At 36.9% G+C, this 13,344-nt stretch overlaps 1 protein-coding gene across 1 annotated transcript in view; it reads left to right on the top strand.

Moving 5' to 3' along the window:
* LOC136879289 (ribosomal RNA-processing protein 7 homolog A) overlaps positions 1 to 13,344 on the top strand; it is a 144,793-nt gene that overhangs the window by 8,718 nt on the left and 122,731 nt on the right. The window contains exon 2 of the mRNA XM_067153114.2: positions 12,333 to 12,472. Coding sequence (XP_067009215.2) covers positions 12,333 to 12,472 — 140 coding nt within the window. The remainder of the gene's footprint in view (positions 1 to 12,332; positions 12,473 to 13,344) is intronic.

Genomic DNA, 13,344 nt, shown 5'->3' with positions numbered 1-13,344 from the left:
ATGGTGACTGTATATTTACTTTAACCGTGTATGGTAATAATTGATATTTTACATCTAGATACAAAAAAAAAACCGCCCAATACAGAAGTCATTCAATCCGTGGAATATAGTAGTGTGCCTTCAGAATTGTTTTGCAGAGTGTGACAAAAAAGACACTCCATTTTCTGAAGGTGAAAGGAATTTGGGATTGGAATTATATCGTATGTAGATCAATGTATTTATATATATTTACTTTTACGAGAAAAACAAGCGTTCACAGGAATTGCATTCTTGTCTCCGTTTTACAGGTCTAATTGCCGACAGGGTTTTGGATACCAATATGACAGTGGAACTGGATGGCACATTGGATATGTCAGATGATGACTTTGATTTCGAGGAAGACAATATTGAAACACCGTTATTTGACCTCGTCTCCAAAAATGTTGCTCCTAACCCTGTATCCACAACAACGGCTAAACGATGCCTAATCCCAATAACTTATAAGAAGAAGGTCGTCGAATATTGGCGAAACAAAGATGGGAAACAGCGGTGCTTCACATCAGTGAAACACAGGTTTTGTAAATTAAAGTTCCGGCAAGAGCTCTACAGGTGGGAGCAACAACTGGAAAACGGTGGCACAATGGGAGAAAAAAAAAAATTATTACGAAGACTTATCAAACGTTCAAAGAAAGTAGACAACGAAACAGAATTGTTCACAATATAAATATTAAAAATGGGCCTTAAAGTACGCTCGTCTAGTTAACTACGACACGTTTCGAGCGTCTCATTCCTGGGTAATGGGCTTCAAAAAGAAATTCAAAATTGGATCAAGAAAAATTTGCAAATTCGTATTTAAAAAGTACCAATTTGAACAAGAAGATACTAATTGTAATGCGACACTGTTTGTTGAAGAAGTGTCGCAATTAATAGAAAGTCACGGCCCAGAGTGCGTGTTTAATACTGATCAGTCTGGTTTTCATGAAGAGTTCCATTCTGGCAGGACCCATAATGAACGAGGAGAAAAAGTCGTATTAGCGGAAGCACAATCGATGAATTCACTAACTCATAGCTACACAATACAGCCAATAATTTTGGCAGATGGACAACTCCTGCCGAAGTTGCTAGTGGTGTTGAAAGAAAAAAATGGCAAATTTGATCCTAATATAGGAAAAAAAAACTATTTACCGCACCAAATGTGTACACTTTGCCTTCAAAGTCTGGAAAACTGACCAAAGAACTTGTACAGAAATGGTTACGGGATGTTTATTGTGAGCTAGTACCAGAGTACAGTGTTTTAGTTCTTGATTCCTGGACTGGACAGAAAGAAGAAAATATTTTAAATGCTAAAATTGGGAGTAAGAAAATCATTAATGTTCAAACAATTCCGAAAGGAGCCGCTGGACTTATCCAGCCGTTAGATGTTTTGGGCTTCCGCATTTGGAAGCAATTTATACGTATTTTGTAGGATTTAATTTTGTTAAACTCGTTAGACATCAAGGTACATTTAAGGAACAACATTTTAAAAGTGCAATCTTTGACGCACAACCAGTTCTCCTCTCCGCGTTTTCATAGCATGTGGCAGTACAGTTGGTACAAACTTGGCTATGTTAACAAGAAACCTTCACAATTTGTTAATCCAGTCGATTATTGTTTCAAAGAAGAGCCTTCCTATAATCAATGTAATACTTGTGAAAGCGACAGCGCTGTAAGATGTGCATGGTGTACACAGTATCTGTGCCTTGTACACTTTTTTGTAAATAATCACTATTGCACTAATTACAACGAGTAACAAGAACTCGGGCGTGAATTCTTCAAACCTTATTGGCATCGTTGTTCAAACATCGTCCTTTGTACACTTGTTTCATGTGCTGTTTTCATATTTATGTTTTGCACATCTAATCGGGAAGTTAAGTGGAACACGCTAACTATACGCTGCCTGGCTGCTGGCGCAGCTCGACACAGCCCGGTTGGCTCATGTCCGCTGCTTCGCTCCTCCCTACCTCTTCGCCAAACCCCGATACTCCCACGGCACTTCTAATTTTACGACTATTTATTTGTTCTGTTTTGGAGTTTAAACTTGCGCTGGGGACATGCAGTTTTCACCTTAGCATTCTACTGCCTCCCACGGATATTCCTACCAAATTTCAAACGAATCCGAGTGAAACACATGTATGTGTTCCCTCGTAAGTGATAAATAATGTCTCTGCAATGCGGCAGCCATACTTAGGCACTGTTCAACCGTAGACATCGTCTAAACACCGTTTCTGCAATCGGCCTTAAGATTTTTCAAGTATAGTACATTAATGATAGATCTCAATTTAACACCACAATGTATTTTCATACATGTAAAATGTGTGTGTTATGGATGTTGTATATTTTTATAATGGTGAATTTTTGAGTAGACTCTGTTGTATTAAATTGTAGATGCCCCGAGCTTGATAGCTGCAGTCACTTAACTGAAACCCGTGTCCAGTATTTGGGAGATAGTGGGTTCGAACCCCACTGTCGGCAGCCATGGAGGTGGCTTTCCATTGTTTCCCATTTTCACACCTGGCAAATGCTGGGGCTGTGCCTTAATTAAGGGCATGGCCACTTCCTTCCCACTCCTAGCCTTTTTCTGTCCCATCGTCTCGTAAGACCCTATCTGTGTTGGTGCGACGTAGAGCAGCTTGTACATAAAACAATAACAAACTGGATGCGTGCGTAATAATGTGATAAATTTTGATCAGAGCACATAGACAGGACCAGATACCATGAATATCCGGTGTCTTTCAAAGTTTAAATATATATTCTTATTCTCCTTTTTTTTTTTTTTTTTAACTTTGATGGCTGAATATTTTCTCGAATGAGGATGAAACGTACCATGATTTAATGTTATTCTGAAAGGAATGAAGTTAATCTTTATTGTAAAGGTGGAAATGTCTCCTGTTCTTTCTTCTTCCTGTTCTTCCTCCTCTGATTCACTGCTTCCATGATGAATGGCTAGTTCTTCCACTTCAGGAACCCCTCTCACCTCTTTATTATAGAATTCAACAATCTTATCTTCAGTGTGATTCACTTCATTTCTTCATATCTCTGCTGTCACCTGTAGGATATATTGCCTATATCCAATAAATAACATTTCCACTCGGCCTACCTGATCAAGAGTTTCTTTCCACTCAGCTCTAGCTCGGTCCAATCCATGGCCAGATCTTGAAGCCACTGTTTTGTTATAATACTGCTTCGCCACAGACCATACCAGTTCAACAGCATTGAAAAATGAGTGGTATGGAGGAAATCATAGGACAGTATGGCCTTCATTGTGCAGCATCTCATCAACAATATACCTGGTGAAAAAAAAAAAAAATGAGAGAGGAATGTCATGCATACATGTAAGAAAACAACATTACCTAAAATTGTGTTTAGATGCTACAATACCTAAGTGACTTCGATTCATAGGACACAACATTTGCAACTCATCTTTTGTTGAATTTTCTGGTGGAGACACCCCATTCTGCCTCAACCATGACTATAAATTAAAGGTAAAATTAAATTCTGTAACATCATTAAATATCATTCGGTATAAGAAAATATTCGGTCTTAGTATAATAACCACTAATTGATCATTCCTCCATTTTGCTGTCGGATTATGCTCCACAAGCTTACAGAAAATATTCGGTCTTAGTATAATTACCACTAATTGATCATTCCTCCATTTTGCTGTCGGATTATGCTCCACAAGCTTACAGAAAATATTCAGTCTAGTATAATTACCACTAATTGAGCCTTCCTCCATTTCGTTGTTGGTTGATGCTCCACAAGCTTACAGTGATATGCATCCATCACAATAACTTAGGGTCCTATATTTCTTAATCCTACGATAGTGTTTCCACTCACATCTGAAATTTCTCATTGTTCATAGCACCATGATAATCTTGACTTCTCTTCAAGTTTGTGGCAAATATCAAATCAGCACATGTAAGAATTTTGAGTTTTTAGCATGGAGTTATTTCTTCTAAAAAAGTATTCCCTAAAAATGAGATTACCCTCTTGAGGGGTATTAATTGACAAAAATTGTGATATAACTATAAACAATTTTAATACCTAAGAACAAAATGTAATTGCTATGAATACTGAAGCTATAACTTATCAGGTACTAAGAAATAAGAAGCTTAGAAGGTGTCTAATAGTCAGCTATTGTACACTGATTCAGGTGGACATTGTCGAATACAGAACAAACCTAATAAATAGGCCTACAGTACAAGTAATATGCTGATACCAATATCCAGTAATATTGTATGAAAATACACTGGAGAAGGTTTAATTGAAGTACCGCTGTAAAGTTAATCATTGGCCTAAAGTGAATACCTGTAGGTCTTTTTAATAACCAAGAGATCCCTTAACAGTGGAGAAGTCAAAATCAAGCACCACAGATAGAACCCAGTGAAGTGGTAGGTTATAATACCACTTCCTATATCTTGCCAGTCAGTTTCAATCAATCACCACTGATCTGCACTTAAACAGTCGCCCAGGGCCCTGTTTCATGAAACATCTCAGCGGTCGAAGGGGTAAGTGTCGATGCTTTTCATTTAACTTCCACTATTCAGCCCCTTAATTCCAATTATGGTCCTTCATTAAATTTTCAAAATAACTCTTTAAATACAGAAGTTCATCACACACTGGCCTACCCACCGATTGACAACACCTTTTACCACAACAACTTTCCCTTTCGACTAGTACGCTCACCTCAACACGTCCAACAATAAAGAGCCACACCTATCACAAACTCTTCCCACAAATACTACATCAAAGAAGATGGCCTAATGACATCTACACAAACTTCAATATAGCCTACGGCACCAGGATTCCAACTAATATTATCCCAAAAAGAACCGCGCCATATGAAAATTCTTCAAAATTTATAAGCATATAAATGAAAATCAATACTTATCAACTTCAAGAACCAGCGACCATTACCAATGGTCAACTTTCCTCAAGTTTTTAATAACACGCCATTTGACAATTAAATGGAATGTGCTTTCTTATTTTATCTTTATTGTAGTATCTTTTAATATCAAGAACCAACCACCTATGACATAATCCTCAAATTGTTATGTTTTTAGACTCAAGTATTAACACAAATATTATTAAGTAATAGTATACTACATTTTATATTGTAATGGTTGTTTAATGATCTCTAATCCATTTTACAAGACATAGTTAGTTTTTAACAGTATTCATAGTCATTTCCAATCAGGTACCTGATCTAGTCCTAAAGTAAGAAGTATGACTGATTATGCCTACTACTGATAAGAGGAACATGTACCATCCAATATATTAATTTTGTGTTAAGAATTTTGATAAGGACAAAGTCCTAATTTTTAAGATTGTAATGCATTGAATAGGTGGGTGAACGATAAAAACATATTAGTGTTATTTAATACAAATACTTTCAATACAGACCCAAAAATGAATTTTATCACATGTAACATATGACTTAATCGAGCAGCTTGTCTCCTTTCTCCCTAGTCTTCCCAGACCAAACTTTGCAACAGTTGTGTAACGCTACTCTTTTGTCGGAAATTACCCAGAACAAATCGAGCTGCTTTTCTTTTGATTATTTCCAGTTGTTGAATCAAGTAATCATGGTGAGGGTCTCATACACTGGAACCATACTCTAGTTGGGGTCTTACCGGAGACTTATATGTCCTCTCTTTTACATTCTTCTTACAACTCCTAAATACCCTCATAACCATGTGCAGAGATCTGTACCCTTTATTTACAATCATATTTATGTGATAATCCCAATGAAGATCTTTCCTTATGTTAACACCTAGGTACCTACTTACAGTGATCCCCAAAAGGAACTTTCACGTCAACATCACAGTAATTAAAACTGAGAGGAAATTTTCCTATTTGTGAAACTCACAACCTGACTTTTAACCCCGTTTATCGTCATCTCTCCATCTCGCAACATTATCCAGGTCATTTTGCAGTTGCTCACAATCTTGTAACTTATTACTCTGTACAGAATATCAGCATCTGCAAAAAGCCTTATCTCTGATTCCACTTCTTTACTCATATCATCAATGTATATAAGAAAACATAAATGTCCAATAATACTGCCTTGAGGAATTCCCCTCTTAATTATTACAGGGTCAAATAAAGATTCGTCTAGAAATATAGCCACCCATTCAGTCACTCTTTTGTCTAGTCCAATTGCACTCATTTCTTGCCAGTAGTCTCCCATGATCTACCCTATCAAATACCTTAGAATGGTCAGTCGCGATGCAGTCCATTTGACCTCCTGAATCCAGGATGTCTGCTATATCTTGCTGGTATCCTACAAGTTGAGTCTCAGTGAATAACCTTTCTTGAACCCAAACTGCCTTCTATTGAACCAGTTATTAATTTTGCAAACATTTCTAATATAATCAGAAAGAATGCTTTCCCAAAGCTTCCATGCAATGCATGTTAGTTCAAACGGACATGCATGGTAAGTAAGAGTAGATTATTAAAATCAATCAAAGGCCTTTCTTTATGTTGACAATTGGGCTGCAGTGAGAATTGATGGCAGAATGAGTTCTTGGTTCAGGGTACTTACAGGGGTTAGACAAGGCTTAATTTTTCTCCTTTGTTGTTCGTAGTGTACATGGATCATCTGCTGAAAGGTGGCAGGGAGGAATTCAGTTTGGTGGAAATATAGTAAGCAGTCTGGCCTATGCTGACGACTTGATCTTAATGCCAGATTGTGCCGAAAGCCTGCAGTCTAATATCTTGCAACTTGAAAATTGATGCAATGAGTATTGTATGAAAATCAGCCTTTCAAAGACTAAGAAGAAATTCAATAGAATTGAATGTCAGATTGGTGATACAAAGCTGGAGCAGGTAAATAATTTCAAGTATTTAGGAGATGTGTACTCCCAGGATGGTAATATAGTAAATGAGATTGAATCAGGATGCAGTAAAGCTGATACAGTGAACTCACAGTTGCGATCAGCAGTATTCTGTAAGAAGGAAGTCAGCTCCCAGACAACACTATCTTTACATCGGTCTGTTTTCAGCCCAACTTTGTTTTACGGGAGTGAAAGCTGGGTGGACTCAGAATATGTTATTCTTAAGTTAAAATTAACAGACACGAAAGTGGCGAGATTGATTGCTGGTAAAAATAGGTGGGAACAGTGGCAGGAGGGTACTCGGAATGAGGAGATAGAGGCCAAGTTAGGAATGAACTTGATGGATGAAGCTGTACGCACAAACTGGCTTCGGTGCTGGGGTCATGTTAGGTGGATGGAGGAGGATTTGTTACCTAGGAGAATAATGGACTCTGTTATGGAGGGTAAGAGAAGTAGAGGGAGACCAAGACGACGATGGTTAGACTCAGTTTCTAACAATTTAAAGATAAGGGGTATAGAACTAAATGAGGCCATAGCACTAGTTGCAAATAGAGGATTGTAGCGACATTTAGTAAATTCACAGAGGCTTGCAGACTGAACGCTGAAAGGCATAATGGTCTATAATGATGATGTATGTATGTAAGTACCTAGGTGTTAATATAACAAAAGATCTTCATTGGGGTAATCACATAAATGGGATTGTAAATAAAGGGAAAAGATCTCTTTGCATGGATATGAGGGGTATTTAGGGGTTGTAGTAAGGATGTAAAGGAGAGAGCATATAAGTCTCTGGTAAGACCCCAGCTAGAGTATGGTTCTAGTATATGTTACCCTCACCAGGATTACTTGATTCAAGAACAGGTAAAAATGCAAAGAATAGCAGCCTCATTTGTTCTGGTTTATTTCCAACAAAAGAGTTGCAAAGTTTGGGCTGGGAATTCTTGGGAGAAAGTAGACGAACTGCTCAATTAAGTGGTATATTAAGACAGAGAATGTTATAAGCATTTATTAATTTCCACCTATTCAATACAAAGTTAATTCTTGTTTTTAAGAATTATATCTTATCATATTAATTACAGAGACATGTTTCGCCCATTATATGGGCATCATCGGCCTTAATCTCATACCTGTAGGATAAAAATGAGGATCCTGTTTGTTCTTAATGGAAGTTTTGAAGAGAAAAGTACATATCATAAAGTTGAGGATACTTGTTGTAGGTACTTGTTTAACATTTACATACTAAAATACATCTAAAAGATGAAAGAGTAGGATGACTGTTGTTACAACACTCTTACAATAAAATCTTTTTTAAACTTTACCATCGGTCCTTATTTACGATTTTTAAGAATGTCCATGGCTAAATTTGTGATATCAAGTTGCATGTTATAAGTTCTATATGAACACTTTTTTGGTGCGTTGAATGTAACCTGGCTAACGGCGCCCCATACTAGTTGAGGGTGTAGAATGTTAATTAGAACATGAACAGCTTAATCTTTAAATAATGATATAGAAATGTGTTTTACATCACTTCTAGTGGAGGTTAAGTTAGAATGTATAGCTTTTAGACTGTTGAAGTTGGTAAAGTTGTTAATCTCGTATGATAAGATGAATCAATTCTTAATGTTCGTTGTAGAAGTGAGGAAGGGTTCTCTACTGTGTGTAGACGTATTTATCTTAACTTGAAGATGTGACCGTGGCTTCTTATATTGATAGTCGAAAGGGAACGCTCGGGTTTGATGTAGATTAGAGCTTGGCTGTTGAATTTTACTACTGAGGAATGTGTGGTATATTATCTGTTATGAGAGGAGAGTAAAATACTTAGGAATAAAGAAAGGATGAGTTTAAAGAAAAACATTGTATGTATTATCACTTAACCCTTTGACTATTATGATGTTGAACAGTTGTGTGTATATTCACTTACCCCTTCGATTGTTATGATGTTGATCAGTTGCTATCGCAGTGTTGTAATGGCTGACATTTGCGCTTCTAGTGTTGTATCAATGTGAGATTAGGAGAGGGGGGTGTGGTGGATGGGAGGGGATAGGCAGGGCATTATGTTTATGTGCTATTGGTTGCAGGCGGCTTGTGGGGGCGGACAGGGAGGGACTCGTGTTTAATAAAGTAGTAGAGGTCCTTGATGATGATGATAATTTAAGATTCTTAAGAATGTTGTTTTGTTTTAAATTAGTGTTTGCAATAATTTGGGTAAAATCTCGTATGAGGGATTTTTGACATAAGTTATTTCGTTGAGGTTTAGATTTTTTGTTGTAGTATTGGTCTAAATATATATATAAATGTTCTCTAGTTCATTCATCAATTTCCCTTTACCTACTCTTTTAATTATTGTAAGGTCCTATTTTATAGTTGTGAATTGATGCCCCCTCTCCTTCATATGGGAACTCATAGCTGAAAATTTGTTGTGCTTGTTGGCATTATAGTACTCCAAGTACCTTGTGTGAAAACTCCGGCCTGTTTGTCTGATATACGAGATGTCACATTGTGTGCATGTGAGCCTTTATATTCCTGAGCCTGAGTAAATGTTACTGTTTGAATTGACTGTGTTTTGATTGAAAAATGATTTCTGGTTAGTGTTTGTTGTCCTAAAGGCTATACTGGTGTTTTTTATTTTATTTTTTATTTATTGTTTTTTTTATTTTTATGGGGGTTCGAGATCTGGTAAATACTTGGATTGTTGTAGGTGAAGGTAACAAACTTAGATTTTTTGGGACTGTCAGGGATGAGGTTTGTTGCTAATTTGAGCTTGAGCTTGTTGATTAAACATTTAATCATTTCTGGTTTATACCCGTCAATTTTTGCCAAATTCTTAATATAATTTAGTTCTTTTTATTAGGTTCTCAGGTGTTAGGATTTTTAGGGCTCTGTAAACTAAACTGTAAAAGGTAGCCAGTTTATGGGAGTTAAGATGTAATGATGAATTTTTGATTGTTATTGAGGTGTGAGTAGGTTTCCTATATATATTTGGAAATCAAAACTATTATTATTACCTGTTACTGTGACATCTAAGAAATTTAAGGGTCCATTGACCTCATCCTCTTTGGTGAACTTAATTTTATGGTCAAGGTTTATAAAAAAATCTAAAATTTCATTATTGAGTTCTTTATTGATTATTACTAGAGATGAGAATTATAGGCACTAACAACAGTGCCTATCAGTAGTGATTGATTAAAATAGGCAGGCATATAGGCTCTTAAATTAGCCAAAGGCATGTAAATAGACACTAACGTGTAAAATAGGCAACAAAATAGGCATGAAAAAATACCTATAATTTAATGACACACCCAATTACTATAAAAGGAATTTACAAGCAACTATGCAATGTTACTGGTAACAATCTTGTTCTCCTGTTGGGCAGAATGTTTTGTACTGAGAGAAAGATCTCTACATCACAGGCAGTGATTGGACAAAACTTCAACGAAGCCACTTCATCTGGTTTTAGTTCAACTGCTTCATCTACCTCACCTTGTAACACCTTGGCTACTTTTACCGTCGCTTTCCATCATGGATTCTGCTGCAGGACTCTTATGGAACTTTTTGTTGACAACGGCTACCTTCCCGGAGGCTCGGTCAAAACTTCTCCTATTGCTTCCACAACCCTAAATGACTCCACCAGGGGAAAGCTACTCTTCTCCAACTCGGTGATTACTTCTGGCAGCTTGTTGAAGTTTGAAGATACTCCAGCTTATGCAGGGAGATATTAGCTCCCAGCATTGCAGTGTGCAGGTCTATAGAATCTTGTTGTTGGTCACTGTTCACAGTGGACTGGTAGCAAAGCTGCGATGACACAGCTTTCTGTACTCGTGTCAAATGCATCGCAGTATGTCTATATTGATCTATATGGTATCCTTTCATATTCGATCTGAAAATAATAAAATAGACTTAAATTACAATGTTCCTATATCTTAAATTTCTACAGCTGGGCTAATTGGCAATAATGCTTAGTATAATCATGCATTTTTTCATAAAAAAGAAAAAGGCTATTAGAGGTGATGTTTCTAGAAGTACAAAACTTTAAAGTAGGAACAAGAGAATTCGTAACTTACATGGCAATATGTCTTCAAAAATGTTCAGTTATAATCTGGCAGTTTCCTGTAATTTCATTTGTGTGAAATATTATATTTTTCATTAAAATGCCCCAAATTTTAATGACTTGGTAGACTTGAGATACAGAAATGTTTTTTACTATAATAATTCATTACTTACTAATTATATTAGTTTAATACAATTGCAACATTAATGCCATCTAGTGGAGATGAGTGGCAACTGAAGAGAGAGGGAGATAGAGAGAGAGAGGGCGAGCACATTTCATTTCACCAGTCATTGTAATGTTGTTATTGATTAATTTTAAGTGCTTAGGGCATTGTAGGCCACTGATAGTTTTCTTCTGGCTTGGTGATACATATTAGGGCACCTGAGGTCAAGGGAGTCATTTCATTTTCTCCTCTTTTCATATGACTCCATTTCTTACATTATTTTTCTTGACATTTTCCTTGTTTTGAAACCCTGAGATTTGCCTATGGCATTGTCATTATCTGAGTCTGCAGAAGGTATGGAGAAATTCCTGAATGGTATGGACAAAGTCTTGGGTAAGGAGTACAAGATGGAAATAAATAAGTCCAAAACAAAAGTAATGGATTGCAGTCAAATGAAGTCAGGTGATGCAGGAAATATTAGATTAGGAAATGAAGTCCTAAAGGAAGTAGATGAATATTTTTACTTGGGTAATAAAATAACTAATGACAAAAGTAAGGAGGGCATAAAATGCAGACTAGCACAAGTAAGGAAGGCCTTTCTTAAGAAATTAAATTTGTTCACTTCGAACATTGATACAGGAATTAGAAAAAAGTTTCTGAAGATTTTCATCTTGAGCGTGGCATGATATGGAAGTGAAACATGGATGATAACTAGCTCAGAAAGAAAGAGAATAGAATCTTTTGAAATGTGGTATTATAGAAGAATGCTGAGGGTGAGGTGGGTAGATCGTATAACAAATGAAGAGAGAGATACTGAATTGAATTGGTGAGAGGAGTTCGATTTGGCTAAATTTGACGAGAGGAAGAGAGAGAATGATAGGACACATCTTAAGACACCCAGGACGTGTTCAGTTGTGTTTTGGGGTAACTGTAGGTGGTAGGAACGGTAGGGGTAGACCAAGGTATGAATATGACCAGCAGATCAGAGCAGATGTACGTTGTTGTAGTTACGTAGAAATGAAAAAGTTAGCACAGGATAGGATGGCATGGACGCTGCATCAAACCAGTTTATGGACTTATGACTCAAACAACATGCACCACTCAAACTAAATTTTATTGCTGCAGCGAGAAGACTAGGCCTTTAGAATTTGATGATGATGATGATGATGATGATATGTGTCATGTAGTGTGGTTATTGTACGCTTACTATATGTATGCTTCTGATTCTCTTGCTCATTGTGTGATAATCGGTGATATTTTCTTTCAGCTTTTCTGGTGAAGTTCAGCACAACTAGCAGTACCTATAGATGGCTATTTGTAAAAGAACATTCTGTCCGTGAAAGAACAGAAGGCAAGCCAAGTGGGAGAACGTTGTTTATTATAAATGTTCCTTCGTATTGCAGTGAGGTGAGTTTATTTGGCTGTGAAAAGAAACAGATGGTTCTTGATATGGGTTTCTGTAGTCGGGTCCTAGTTCGTGAATTGTGGACAATGGTTGGGTGGCATATTAAGTGGTCTTAATAGCTGGAATACCAGTTACTGTGGAATAGGAATGGGCATCTCAGATGTATTCTGAAAATTGGCCTTCCTTATATGCTCAGGTGCAGGGTTGTCAGTTAAGCCATAAAGTGACTAGATCTGGCCACTTACAGTTTTTTTTTTTTTTGCTAGTTGCTTTACGTCGCACCGACACAGATAGGTCTTATGGCGACGATGGAACAGGGAAGGGCTAGGAGTGGGAAAGAAGCGGCCGTGGCCTTAATTATGGTACAGCCCCAGCATTTGCCTGGTGTGAAAATGGGAAACCACTAAAAAACCATTTTCAGGGCTGCCGACAGTGGGGTTCGAACCTACTATCTCCCGAATACTGGATACTGGCTGCACTTAAGCGACTGCAGCTATCGAGCTCGGTACTTACAGTATTAAGTTAGCCACAAATTTCAAAAAAAGTCTCTAATGGCATTTTGGCCACTTTCTCTAATTTGGCCATTTCTAGCCATATTTATTTTGGATGTTTTAACTGCAATTTTCAGTCTAGTTACAGATTTTAATATTGCTGATATAGGCATCTTATGAAATAATTCTTGTATTAATAACAGTAAAAGTAATTGAACATCCCTGTTTCACCACAAATTATTAGACTTTTCTCGCATGTTAATCTCCCTTATTTACGTAGCATATTTTGGTTATTCACTTGAGATTGAAATTAACGCATTTCCAATGTGTCAGATGACACCAAGTAGAATTTAAGAGATAAGTTTTTTTTTTTTTTTAAAGTA

Source organism: Anabrus simplex, chromosome 1 (genome assembly GCF_040414725.1).
Source record: "Anabrus simplex isolate iqAnaSimp1 chromosome 1, ASM4041472v1, whole genome shotgun sequence".
In the NCBI taxonomy this organism is placed as follows: domain Eukaryota; kingdom Metazoa; phylum Arthropoda; class Insecta; order Orthoptera; family Tettigoniidae; genus Anabrus; species Anabrus simplex.
Note: the sequence above shows the minus strand (reverse complement) of the source record. Positions and strands in the feature narration are given on the sequence as shown.